Genomic DNA, 14245 nt, shown 5'->3' with positions numbered 1-14245 from the left:
AATACCTCCCGTGAAAAATGTTCCACAGTTGTCTTCTATATTGCAGAGCCCACGTACTCTAGAGCGCTGTAGCCACGCGCACGCAAGGCAGGCTGCGAGCGGCGGCTGAGGGGCGGGACTACCCGCTTGTATATAGTGGGACGAGAGCTGGAGATGCCCTCTTCCCTCTTGTGTCTGTGTAGGTGTGGTGCAGTGCTGTATTTCCCCTGTCACTATGTAACACCCCCTCAGCGTCCTTAATAAATGTCCTGCCGACCTGTGCCAGAGACTCCGGCCCGTTTCTTTCTGTCCGCGGACCCCGTTACCGTTACAATATTCTGTTACATTCTGCAAGCATACTTACCACACACACAAATCACCACGGTAATGTCGCTGGATGCAAGAGCTGACGAGCCTGATGAGAATTTGCTGGGGAAGCACAAGTATGCGCCAAGAAAGTTTTGAATGCAAGTTTGCTGAGCAGATGAGATGGAGACAAAGTTTTACCAAAGTGTGGAAAGCCTTGGAGATGTAAAGAATTCCTGAATTTTACAGAAAAATTTTGTCTCCCAATGTAGAAGAAAATGCTGCCACACTGATTGGGCAGCACTTTAGCATGCAGCGTGACAGTAACCCAAAACATACATGCAGTGCAACCAAGGAGATCATCGGGACAAACAGGTGGAAAAATCTTAGACTGGCCAAGTCAATCTGGATTAAAATCCAACTGAGTTCATTTTATTAGATGTTTTTATGTACAGTAGTTTCATTTGTTTCTATTGTTTCATAGTCACTGTTAGTCTTGTTAAATTTTTCAAAATTGCTTAAGATACTTTAAAAAATGCAATGTGTGTTTAACATGCTGAAGAAACAAATGGAGTCAGAATTCAAAGTGGCTTCAGGAAAGAATCTCAAATATTTACACTCAGGGTTGGGTGAACTAAGGGGGTTGCAGACTTCTGCAAACTTAAAGGGAATGCATCTCGATGCTTAAAGTTACTTTAATTCAGTGGAATGAACACACATTATGTTTTTATTCTAATATGATCACATGTATGTTTGAATTACTCTAAAATTTACATAATATACTCATCATTCATATTAATGTAATGATCAACACAAATACTGAACTGTAAAGCAAAAATAGGTTTTGGCGTTGCCATTAAGTATGTAACTGTATGTAGTTGTAAGTAAATGTTTGGAAAAAAAAAAGCTTAATTAAAATCAAATACTTTACTGTTGATAACTTTTAAATTACTAGGTACATTTGAACAGTGATGAAAAAAAATCTGTATCCTATCTCCTAAATCACTGAATCGATATGCTTTTATCATCTTGATATAACTCTGGAATTTTAAACTTCAGAAATGACAACTGCCATACATTTTAAAAAAAGTTCTAACATTACATTATAATATAAAGCACTATTTTCAATAAACAATCTACATTTCTGAGCATATTCAGATCTGCAGAACTGCATTTATTGTGCATTTAGGTGTGCAAAGCAGTTAATTCAGAATTTATTTTATTACATTTTGAATTAAAAAACACACACAACAGATATTTATGGCATGTGAAATTTTCTTTTAAAAAAGGTTGTTTCCAGCATAAAGGTTCAGTGACCAAAGCAAACAAACAATAGTAATAGTGCCTTTCAGTGTTGCCTACCACTTAAAAATGAGGTTCTAAATAATACCATCCTAGACTCCGTTCAAATATTATTTGTACCAGGTGCATTATATACATTTTCTCCCACAATTATTAGTTAACAGAATTATTTAAAACCAGAAGAGAAATTCAAGGAGCAAGGCACACTTCAGACTTGAGGCATATTTACAGAACAGCAATTCCTTGCCTTCAGTATTTCATTAGTCAGCTTATAATACCGAATCCTGTCCTACCTGTCAAATCAACACACTCTGAGCGAAACTCTTCAATATAATAGATATATGAAACTTAAGTGAAAAAAAAAATCCCCTTGGAGCCTTGGACCTTGAAATTAAGAAATACAAAACCAGAAATGTGCCCCTGAAAACGTGACGGTTTGCTCAAATACAGACATTAGAACAAACACCCAAGTGTGTGTGTGTGGACAGTCCTGAACAAAACAGCTCTCTCTCCAAACCCCGAGTGAAGGGCATGGGATCCTCACGCATATGTGCCAGACAAGGGCTGGTAGTCATTCTGGTTCCTGTTTCTGCACGTGATCACGCACACGCTCAGCATCCCGAAGAACTGAAATCCAAACAGAGGAAAAAATAAGGCAAGGGTCTTTGCAGCAGACATTCGCTATGTGCACAAATAAAATATACTGAAAACGCTCAATCTGCTCCCCCTTGTTTCATGTCAAATGTGCCATTTGCTCCCTACTTACGATGTACTATACAGAAATCTATAAGTAGTCAGGCAACCAGGAGTATCTGATGGCTCAATCTTGGTGCTTGTATGCCCAAGATCCCACTGTGGAATGGTGCTCCGGTACCTCTTGGTACTCGGGTTTGAGTATGCATAGTCTGTCAGGCTGTTAAAGATCTTTTCATCTAATAGAACCATGTTCCTTGTAATATCTATTAAAAAGCACAATGAAAGTTACCTTGATGATGGCAAACCCCAGAATCACCAGCATGGCATAGCTCAGGACCTCCTGAAGTACATGCTCCAGTTTGGTTTCACAGCCCTGTGAGTTGCAAGACAACACATTTAGAACAAAAGATCACCACTCTTCCCTTTTGCAGCAGTTTCTGAAGTTTTGTACTTTAGTTTAATTGTCAGGCCATGGCAAGCTCAACATAAGAGATACTGGTTAGTTGATCTGGTGATCTAACTGGGTCCTGTGACTGTCAGAGATGGCCACAATGTTGACAGCTGAGAAACAACTTACAAAAAACCCCAATGATACACAAGTCAAAGTCATTTTAGAATGAGACAAAGAGTGACTGTCTTGAAATAAATATATCAGCATCACTCATAGTAGGTTTTGAGGTTGCTGAAAATGATTTATATATGACTAATGGTCTCATGCCCATTTGGAAAATGAATCACACACATGACCAGCATAGACTCGTCTTCAATGGACAGTCTCTGAAGGAGAGAACAGTTGTTAGAAACGGCCATGTGTGATGCTCCTTAGCAGCAATTCAGAGTTTCATAGAAAAAAAACAAGCAGAAATTCAAAGATTGTGCATTTAATATAGAAAGCAGGTGCAACCTCTTTACCCAGTGGCTTCAGGGATCTGGAAAAAATGAATGGCAATGCTGTTGGTGTTGAGACCCTGGCTTCTTTCAAGAAAGAACTGGAGGAGATCCTCAGACCTCTTAGGCAACAAGCTAGATTTGTCCAATGGTCTTCTCTTGTTTGTAACTTTTGTATGCTCTATTGAACAGGAATCTGAATGCATCGGGCATCTGGTTCTAATCCTGTTCAGGAAGGGTTCTCGTTTGCCAAAACCCTCCGTGATGCTAGAAACACAAGTCACAAAGGCCCCACTATGGTATCATGTGGAGACTGCAGATGGTCAGAGAAGCACAGGAACTTTAGCTGTAGTACTCTCCAGCCACATGAACACATTGTACAGCATCAGAAAAATCTCTTTCAGTTTGCATTAGAAGCAGCTGAGAGTTAGGTCCATCTTTGAGCACAACCTTCTGAACACAGGAAAAGAGGTCTCATGTTCCCAAGGCTCCCTACCACCCACATCATGATTACTGATGGTGACTCTACAATTTCCAGTCTCTAGTGCAGCCTGTTGTTCATGCCCACTGATGCAGTGGCAGTGGGGACATATCCCAACTTTAACTGCAGACAATGAGACAATCAGTATTTGCACATCACCCTCTCACTCCTCCGCCTCAAATCCTAGCACCCATGGTGGGTCGCCAAAACGAAAGAAACCAAAACTGTACAAAAACATTTTATGTCCTCAAATCATGAACATCAAAACAAATCAATACATAAAAACTATGGATCAGTAACTGTGGCTTCTCTCAACCACTGCAGTTACCTTGAAGCTTTGTACCATTTAGGTTAAGATATGGACCTTGGTAACTGTTCAGTTTGAATCAGGACTGCACAGAGATTGCCCAACCAGGACAGGAGGAGGAGGTACCTGCGTGCTGAGCCTGCTCTCTGGGAGTCGGCCCTTACCTCTGTGTTGATGAAGCCAGGCTGGCCGGTGCAGTTGGCGAAGGCAGACTTGCAGCAGGACTGGGGAACACTGCCATTGCCAGAGGTGTGGAACCACTGGGTATTGTTCCAGTCGCTGTAGTTCTTCACTCCACAACACTGGAGCTGCAGAGCAGAAAAACACACAAATACCCAAATCACTACTATGCCCCTGCTCCACATCCCCCACACCCACACCCCCAATCACTACCGCGCCCCTACACCACACCCCCCACAAACACCCCCCCCAATCACTACTGCGCCCCTACACCATGCCCCCCACAAACACCCCCCCAATCACTACTGCACACCAACTCCACGCCCCCCCACAAACACCCCCCAAATCACTACTGCGCCTCTACTTCACGCCCCCCACAAACACCCCCCCAATCACTACTGCGCCCCTACACCACGCCCCCCACAAACACCCCCCCAATCACTACTGCACACCAACTCCACGCCCCCCACAAACACCCCCCCAATCACTACTGCACACCAACTCCACGCCCCCCCACAAACACCCCCCCAATCACTACTGCGCCTCTACTTCACGCCCCCCACAATACACCCCCCAATCACTACTGCGCCCCTACACCACGCCCCCCACAAACACCCCCCCAATCACTACTGCACACCAACTCCACGCCCCCCCACAAACACCCCCCCAATCACTACTGCGCCCCTACACCACGCCCCCCACAAACACCCCCCCAATCACTACTGCACACCAACTCCACGCCCCCCCCACAAACACCCCCCCAATTACTACTGCGCCTCTACTTCACGCCCCCCACAATACACCCCCCAATCACTACTGCGCCCCTACTCCACACTACAACATGGCACTGATATTTAGAATACTTTCACTTAGCACTTATTTGTTTCCAGCTTTTAAGAACAGCTGGTCTGTCTTAAGCCTGGTGATACAGCGAGATCTTCGCACAGACACTGAAAGACAACATCTTTCCATGGCCTCGAGAGTCTCACATGACCCAGCAAAGTCACTGGATTTCGAATACTTCACTTGCCTTGTCTGTATCCTTTTCCACTCAAACTCACCCACATGGCCAACATGCGACTCTGAAGACAACTGTTCCATTCGTCCCTGTCCTGACTCCGATTGTGTGTATCCCAGCCATTAAAGTCATTGAATTTCAATGTCAGACTGGATCTGTGCTTCAATTTACTCAGCTAACTCTCTCACGAGAAAAGCCTCACTATAATGTATCCTAAACACTAGCATGCGACACTGCCAGAAATTCCACACTCTTCCCCCCCAGAATGAGAGCCTTCAAACCTTCTCCAGTTTACCTGTTGTTGCAAATAATCCACTGCTCTGCTTTCCGAATTCTTCCCATCGTACTTCTGGAAAACCTCAGCCATTGATTTTTCAATGTCTCTATTTACCTAGAAAAAATAGGCACACACACTCAGACAAAGACAGACAAGCAATCTGCAAACAATGGAGTTTGTAGGACTGGAATGCCAACAATTTCTTCTCAAATAAACAAGAAACCTTAAGAACTCTTATAACCAATAGGCACTCTTGGTACTTTTACTTATTTTTTTGCCGTGTGGAAATTATCTTTAGAAACACTCGCCCTTTCAGGCTTGTTTTAAAAAGACAGTGACACATCCTTGTTGCTTTCTTTCCTGCTTAGAGGAAAAATAATTCAAATAATTAGCTGTTTATTTTGTATGTTTGAATTAATCGCAAAATAGAAGAGAAATCACAATTTAAGTACAGTCGGAAAGAATTTCATAAAAAGGGAGTAGTGGTTGGTTACTGAATGCTTGAAAAATACTTGCTCATTAAATGTTGAAGCACCACAGGTGTTTATATCTGTGCTGTAATGGACAGAATAACAGCTAAGCTTGAACAAATGAGCACACCACCTTGAGATCAGAACATCAGCATTTTCTGAGAGTTTTTGCTGTGCAGAATATACATGGTCACATTAGTCTGATGATGAAGAAATCTGGCAGAATTTCCACAACAATGAGAGCAGGGAATAGCTGGGCAACACTCACCCTTCCCCGGTAGATAACTCCCAGCACAAAGGCTGCCACTTCGGCTGCAAAGATCAGCAGGATGATGATGAGGAACTGATGAGGAGATACGAAAACAGAAAACAGAAAGTGAAACAGAGCTCAGCTTTTAGCCTTAGCTCTCTCTTCAAGGACTGCTTGACATGACTTGTGTTTTCTTTAGCTTGTTGAACACTGCTTTCCTTAAACAGCAGTCCTATGCAAGGACAGGGAGTACTGTGTTGAAAAAACATTTCAGACTTTGTTGTACCAATAAAGTTATTACATTACTGAGCATTTTTACCGAAAGTACTCACTTCCCTTGATATGGGACCTACAGTATATTGAAATGTTTTAGAATTAACAATGTGCCTTACAGGGGGCAGTATGGCCACATCTTTGTTTAATTATGCGTGAAAACAGCTTAGTTTGACAATCACAAGCCATGAAAACACACAATATGACCCAAGAGACATCCACAGCAGAAGAGTACATCAGTTGAGTGGAACTAAACTTGCAGAGAATAGCTATTTGGGGGGCTCTTCTACTAAGGTTACAAAAAAGTTTGATCTTATCCAAGATGGGTATTAATGTGTCTAAATATAATCAGTATAAATTTGCATGGTATTAAATGGGTATTAATGATATTAAGCTTGGGTATTTAATAAAGTAATAAGTTCCTCCACTCCCCCAGCCTCCCACCATTAACAAGAACAGGAAGTGAAAAGAACAGGTCAGAAGACCCGCTAAAATGATTGCAATAATTTCAACGATATCCTTACACTCCCAATTTCCCTGGTGCGGTATTTTTGCCAGTATTCCTGGTTTTAGTTTTGTCTTGATGACTTTCTGAAACTGTTTTTCCCCCATCGACCTGCATGGGCAACTAATGAAGAAGTGAAGCTCCTACTGTTTTGGGAAAAGATTTCTGCTTTGCGTACATTTTTGGTGTTTTTTCTTTTGCAGAAAAAAAGGAACTGAAAGACTGTGTGGGGGACTCCTTCAATGAGGCTACTGTTTTTGTGAAAGCAGCCAGCAGCAGCTACCTTAAAACTAACTCAAGTTCCTGTCCAATTACTGTAAAATGCTGTTTAAGGAATACCCTTTTCTTCTAACCACTTGTTTGCCATGTTTTATCTGTTCATATTCTTTTTCTATTACAGTTTATAGCCGAGCTTTAGGGTACAATAACCACTAAACCAACTGGTGTTACTTCTCAGTTTTTGAACTGGACGCACATTGATACTTTGATTCAAGTATTAATGTATTTTTTAGGGAGGGATACATTGGTCAAAACTACAATGTCTTCCAAGGGAAGATTCTTTTACAGTTTGTACAGATGCACCTTTCTCCTCTGAGCGGAGTTTCACGGAGGCAGCAAGACCCGGTAGAGAGACAGACCCTTTGCCCTTGAGAAGCCCGAGGGTCTTGCCAGACCTGCAGTGTCATACTTACAAACCCCAGCCCAATGCGCGACTCGCGCAGCGTCGCACAGCACCCAATGATTCCAATGACGAACATCACCACGGCGACGCCCAGGATCACCACCGCAGGAATGAGTGTGTACTTGTCCTCCAGGAAGTTGTCATAGTTTTTGTAGCTGGTGAAGACATAGGAGCCCACATATGCCAGAGCAGCCCCTGCAGCCTGAAACAGAGAAAGAGAAGACACTTAATTTCCATCAGCCTAGACGTAAAAAAATGCCAGCTGACCAGTTTTGGCCTCTGCCTTGCAGACAGGGCCTCCGAGTGCAACGTCACAATCACACTCCTTCAGTGGTTAATGGGATGACCGGAAACACCCTTCAGTGACTCTACATGTATGACTGAACAATTAGGCAAATCTGAGGTATTGACACAGCCTCACAGCTGGTCCAAATGCAGAAGTGCTTCAGAACAGACCTGAACATCAAGCACAGAAGCATGTAATTTTATTTTTTTCATATCAGAGTGAGCTCATTGTTGACAACACAGAGAGGCCATGTTTGGACCAATGAATAACAGTTAGTAAAGGTATCGTTTTGTTTTGTGCTTTAAGAAGGCATTTATTACATAAGCCCATTAAAGCCCTGGCCTTCTGTTTCTAACAAGACCTGTTTGCGTGAGCTCACACCTACGTATGCTTGTTCTGGCAAACACGGTCAAGTCCAGTCACAGGACACCTTCTGGTGTGTCCACTCAGCACCACTGGTGAATGAACAGACAAAGGACAGGTCTGGAGATGGCTGAACAAGCAGATGACGTTTAGTCGTGGAGCTGTGTGACCAGTCTTTCTGTTTTAATCACCCAACACATCAAATATCAGAAGGATAAAATAAGGTTTTTTTATTATGGTTAATAAAATATAAACCATATTAAACTGGAAAAATTCACCTACTACTTATCCAGATCCACTGATCTCAATAGACAAACAGCATTTATGAACGTAAAATACTGTGTTTGTACTCTGTTATCCTTTAACATGCATCACGCTTGATCTGGGAAGGAACCCATATCCCCTTATCTGGTGCATGTCAATAGGGGAACAACTAACACTAGCTTTGCCCTCCATTACAACTGCTGAACCCCTCTCCTGTTTTCCCACATGGGAAACTGCTGTCGACACTCTCGCACACACGTTACAAAGCCAGCTCCAGCAATGACTATGGTGCCCGAAGTTCCCCCTCCTCACAGTGGGATTGAAAGACGCAACCAAAAGTAATTCCCCCCTGAGTGATTTTGTTGAGCCAGCTCATCTAGCACCAGAGACAAACCGCAAAAGTGCTTCTGTCTTAACTCTACTGCCGAGAAGGAGCACGGTCTTTACTGTGAGAGGAGAAGACCAACAGGCTCCTTCTAAACAAACGCAGATTTGTTTAACGCCAACCTGCCCATTAGCTCCTAGTACACTGCCAGGCTGTTTTTTGAGTGATACATCATCCCATTAAAGAATGCAGTACAAAAAAGCTCAACGGATGAGATATTTTAGGGTGACAAAACAAAGAGCTTAAATCCAGTTCCTAGTTATAGACTGGGAGGCTGACCTTGAAACTAAAAGTCACCTTCAACTCATCCAGTTTCTTCATTCTGTGTGTAAGCAGGCGAAAGTTCTAGCTCACTGCTGTGATCCCATGACCGCCACTTCCCTTTGAACAATTTTTCAGAGTTTCCAATGGATTGAGTAGCTGTCTGGGCTCCAGAGAGGAGACTGGAAACACGGACTGATGTCTGAGCTTCCCATGTCCCTGGGAGACCCTGGACTCAGAAAGGGAATGACGAACCGCCCAGCCCGGAGAACTGGGCAAGATGGCAGGGGCTCCGTGTCTACAGGTCACACCAATTTAGACAAAAAACAATAAGACTTCCTGTCCTAATCAAGTTCAATTTAGCAGGATGTAGATGGTGTGTTGCAGCGGAACTGCTAGAGGCGCCTTAAGAGAACGTCTGATGAAGCTCTTTGAAGATACTCTAGGCATGCAGAACTGAAAGAGACACAAACCTCACTAACCCACTTCACAGCAAATAAAAACCTTTTTACCACCAAAACACATTCTGCACAAGCCCCCTTCCTCATTGAAACTGTTTTATCACACCACACATCAGTACAATTCCTGGAGCTCAGAAGAATAGAGCTTCCTTTGCAAATTTTCATTTCAGACAAACCATCCTTTCATAAAAAGTCCTAAAAATATGCCACAATATCACAGTCAAAACCATGTTACAATCTAAAAAAAAGAACTGCTGAAGAGCAAGAAGGTTTTCTTAAAACATTAAGAAACTGAAGACCTTCAAGGCTAGCAGTGTTATACTGCATCTCACTCATCCTAATTAGATTTGGAGCAACCACATACAGCAATTACTTGCTACCAAACAGTGAACCTCTCAATGAATACCGAAATCACTTACACTACAAATCTGATGTTCTGCCTGTTAAGACTGACAGCGTGATCTGTTACAATGATAGGACCACCTTTGCTTTCATTTAATCAGCTCCCCACTCCAAGAGAACTGCCCTCTGAACATGGGCTTGTTACTCAAATGGTAAAACAAGTTCACATCCACCCGGCTGTCCGAGTCCAAATTTTAGCTTGGCAAATAAGAACGATACTATTTCTGTCAGTCACTCCTTCACACAGGTAAAACACAACACAAGCTACTCCTGCTGGAATTCTGCGCACTCTTTTTTGCCCAGCTCCAGACAGAAACCCACGTGGAGTTTGAAGGTGCGGCTGAATGAGTGGTAATAACAAGCAAGCATCTCCAATATATCCTTAACTGCCACAGGGAAGCGAGCGAGTGCTTCTCTTCCAAAATAATAATCATTGCTTACACTTATATAGTGCTTTTCTGGACACTCCACTCAAAGCGCTTTACAGGTAATGGGGACTCCCCTCCACCACCACCAATGTGCAGCCCCCACCTGGATGATGCAACGGCAGCCATAGTGCGCCAGAACGCTCACCACACATCAGCTATTAGTGGGGAGGAGAGCAGAGTAATGAAGCCAATTCATAGATGGGGATTATTAGGAGGCCATGAAGGGCAAATGGGAAATTTTTTCAAGAAACGCCCTGGGATTTTTAATGACCACAGAGAGTCAGGACCTCGGTTTTACGTCTCATCCGAAGGACGGCGCCTGTTTACAGTATAGTGTCCCCATCACTATACTAGAGCATTAGGACCCATATGGGCCGTTAGTGGAGTGCCCCCTGCTGCCTCTACTAACACCTCTTCCAGCAGCAGCCTTAGTTTTTCCCAGGAGGTCTCCCATCCAGGTACTGACCAGACTCACACCTGCTTAGCTTCAGTAGGCTGCCAGTTGTGAGCTGCAGGGTGATATGGCTGCTGGTCAATGGCTTCGTCCACTTTCTTATGTTGTTCCATAGCAATTTTTGACCCAGCTAACCCCTGACCACTGAAGTCATCTCCAGCAGCTCAGCTAATGAAGTAATTAACTGGAGGATTTCAAAATCTGCAACGGCATGGAATGGAGTTGCCAAGGTTGACTACCCCTGCCTCAGTCTACAATAGGTATCAAACTCAAACCCAGGAGGCGCAGTGTCTTCTGGCTCGTGTTCCATATGCTTGGTTACATCATTGATTCGAATTCAATAATTAGGTGAGTAACTGCAATATTTCTCATCGGGTGATCTCTAGTTAACTTTGCCTCTAATGAAGTGAACGCCTTGTGTAATCAACTGCAAACATTCTCTTAAGAATAATCCAATACGTGTCTATTTAAGAAAACAGACATTAGGAGTAGATCACCTGTATGAATAATAATTCATGTTTTCAAAAAAAAACAAGGCCTTTTTCTCAGTATTTGTCTTTTGATTTAAGCTGTGTCAATGAATGAATGAAAGGGTTTGCTATCCCCTATTGTCAGTTACAGCTCTTAATTTAAGGCTTTGATGAGGCTGCAGAGAGCTTGCTTAGAAATGAAAAGCAAAAGCGTGCGCTAGCCCTTCCATGCTGAATGATTAGCAACTTTCTTTCAGAGCTCTGCACACCCACTGTGTGAGCTACAGCAGGAGCTGGCAGCTACTGGCCTGGAGTGATGGGTTTCAGCAGGGTTTAGAGACACCTTTCAATTAGCACCTGATTAAGATCTGACAAGCAGCTAATTGAACAAATTAGGAGGATAAGTAAAATGAGGGCACAAGATGGAATGAAAATTAGAAAGTAACACAGTGCACAAGGATCAGAGTCATCATTATTGGATCCACAAATTATTGCTGATCTTTAAAAACAGCCTATATACAGGCTGTTATACAAGATATACAGGTGATGTATGGTATTGACCAGATTAGAAGAATCCAGGATCAGGACTAGAGACCACTGTGCTCAAGGAACAGAATCCACCTCCAGGTCCAGGCCACGAGCACCAACACATAACGAGGAAGACGCAGTTTCAAATGTTTATATTTTACAAGTACCCATAGGTCATTAATGCGGCACAGGATCTATACGCAATGCTCGGTCACCCGCGGTGTTGTGATAAATACGTCATGATTCCAATGCCAACCCAGAAACTTCTTTACATAAGATACTGTAAATGCCTGGGATGCTCTTGTGCCAGCTTGCTGCCTTGTAAGAGATGTTACAACATTAGGAAGTATGGACAAGCAGATTCTATACAGTCCATTTAAACATATGTATTCTTTCCTACAGAGAAAACGCAAGATTAAAAGATTTAAAGACAAAACGGGGTTAAAAGGGATGCTTTAAAATGATAAACTCCCAGCAAAGGTCGATTCGAAGAAGCAAATGACTCAGCTTATTTGGCTAAAGAACACGGCAAGAGCTCTGAAAAAACCCAAACTTGAGTCCCCGTTGAACTATTTTCATCTCAACTAATGCAAAAGGAGTGTCGAATTGAAGTCCCCCCCAGAAAATGATTTTCCTGGTTTAAGACGGTTTATAAGAATAAGGTACTTAAACAAGGCGGCGTTTAGAGACTCTTGGATTTCAAATCTTGACAAAATCGGATTCTTCAAGACAAAAACAACTATTTGATTTATACGTATATACACTATTAACTAAAAATACTCCCCCAATAAATACGGACCACGCACAGCGATTCGGAACAAACTCCCACTTAAAACTTTCTGCCGAATCGGTTCAATGTAGCCGTGGGTCGACTGGGCTCTTGTAGTTTACTTACTAGTATGAATGTATGAATAGTTAACCTACGTATAATCTCATATTGTAGACTGGATATCCATGTCAATACTGCGTTTTAAAATTCACGCACGATGAAGGGCAGCGAATTAAGTCCATCACGGTAAAATACCGAAGAGGTACACTGCTGGGTTTAATAAAAGGATCACATTATCATTCAATCAATCTTAATCCACGTTTTGTGGTTTATTTCATACAAGTTAACATTTTATACACGGTTAATAAAGTGTGAGCAGTTATAGACACTAATGAGAATTTTTTTCTTCTTACTACATTTCCTGATGAGCTTTTTTGAAAATGTTCCACCCACTTGCAGGTAACCGTTTTTTTTGTTTCGTACTATCCTCGCCACACACAATCATTTAAAACAAAGGGTCGAGGCATATTATCAAACGTAACATATTCTAGAAAAAAATAACTTACCCAGAAAATCAAGCTCAGCAACAGTAGAACTGTTTTCGAAGTTATTAATCCGCAATCCATTGTCTGCAGTTACTGTAAGAGTGTAAAATGCTTCTGAAATCGTCGCTCCACAATTTCTCCAGCGATTGCAACTGTGTTATGAGCAACCTGTTAAACTTAATAAACCACATGACGAGTATCGCTCTGACTCACACAGTCACATGATTAGGCCTTTCTTTAGATTAGGTTTTTTTGTCTGGGTCTTAGAGCCCAGCAATTTCTCTTACAGTAATTTCTCAGAGGTTGTGGACCAAGCGAATCGAGCTCACGTCAGTCATCGGCGTCATTTCACACGCCTTGCACAAATTACATTTGTTTCCTAATCTCACCATTTGTGTCACAAGAGAAAGGTGAAGATAGGAGAGCTTCCCACATAATGGACGTTCCCATACATTACCTGGAAAATAAATACAATTCAGAATATCGGGAGCTGGACTGTTGGGTGCTTATTGACAGCAGATAAAACTAGGGTCTTGTCTAGAGTTGCAAAGGCAGCATTCATCAACACGTTTAAGCACTCTGTTTTCCGTTGTGATCAACACGATATCTTTCATGAAAAGAAAAAACCAGAAAGAATCATTTAACATCTTTAGTACTATGCGACAGTACCATTCTTATTGTAATCAAATCAAAATTTGGAAAAGTGTGTCGATTGGTATCCTATGGGAATCTAAATGAAAAGGATAATCTAAATGAGTCTGAGTCTGAAACGGCGATAAACAGTATTCAAAGATGACTAATCAAATTTAGACAATATATGGGCAGACATCTTTAAAACGCAGAGATGATAGGGTGTACGGCAGTTTCCAGTCCAGGAGAGCAATTATCTGGGTTGTAAAGTTTTTTTTTATCATAAACTTTAAAGACTTTTTACAATGTTGTTATAAATGAATCAGTGGATTTATTATTATTATCCTTTAGGATCCAAATGTGAATACCCTTCATCCCTTGATGA

General features: G+C 42.2%; 1 protein-coding gene across 1 annotated transcript; it reads right to left on the bottom strand.

The window, feature by feature from the left end:
• Positions 1-1426: 1426 nt before the first annotated feature.
• Positions 1427-13444, bottom strand: tspan36 (tetraspanin 36). The gene is made up of 7 exons (XM_088910417.1): positions 13252-13444; positions 7625-7816; positions 6173-6247; positions 5453-5548; positions 4124-4267; positions 2573-2656; positions 1427-2214 (listed from the first exon to the last, which is right to left on the bottom strand). Exons 1-7 carry the CDS (start codon positions 13309-13311, stop codon positions 2128-2130), a joined length of 738 nt encoding a protein of 245 aa, XP_088766543.1. The 5' UTR covers positions 13312-13444; the 3' UTR covers positions 1427-2127.
• Between the last annotated feature and the right edge of the window lie 801 nt (positions 13445-14245).

The sequence above is a fragment of the Atractosteus spatula genome, chromosome 3 (genome assembly GCF_055471065.1).
Source record: "Atractosteus spatula isolate fAtrSpa1 chromosome 3, fAtrSpa1.hap1, whole genome shotgun sequence".
Taxonomy (NCBI): Eukaryota; Metazoa; Chordata; class Actinopteri; order Semionotiformes; family Lepisosteidae; genus Atractosteus; species Atractosteus spatula.
This window is presented reverse-complemented; position numbering and strand designations above follow the sequence as displayed.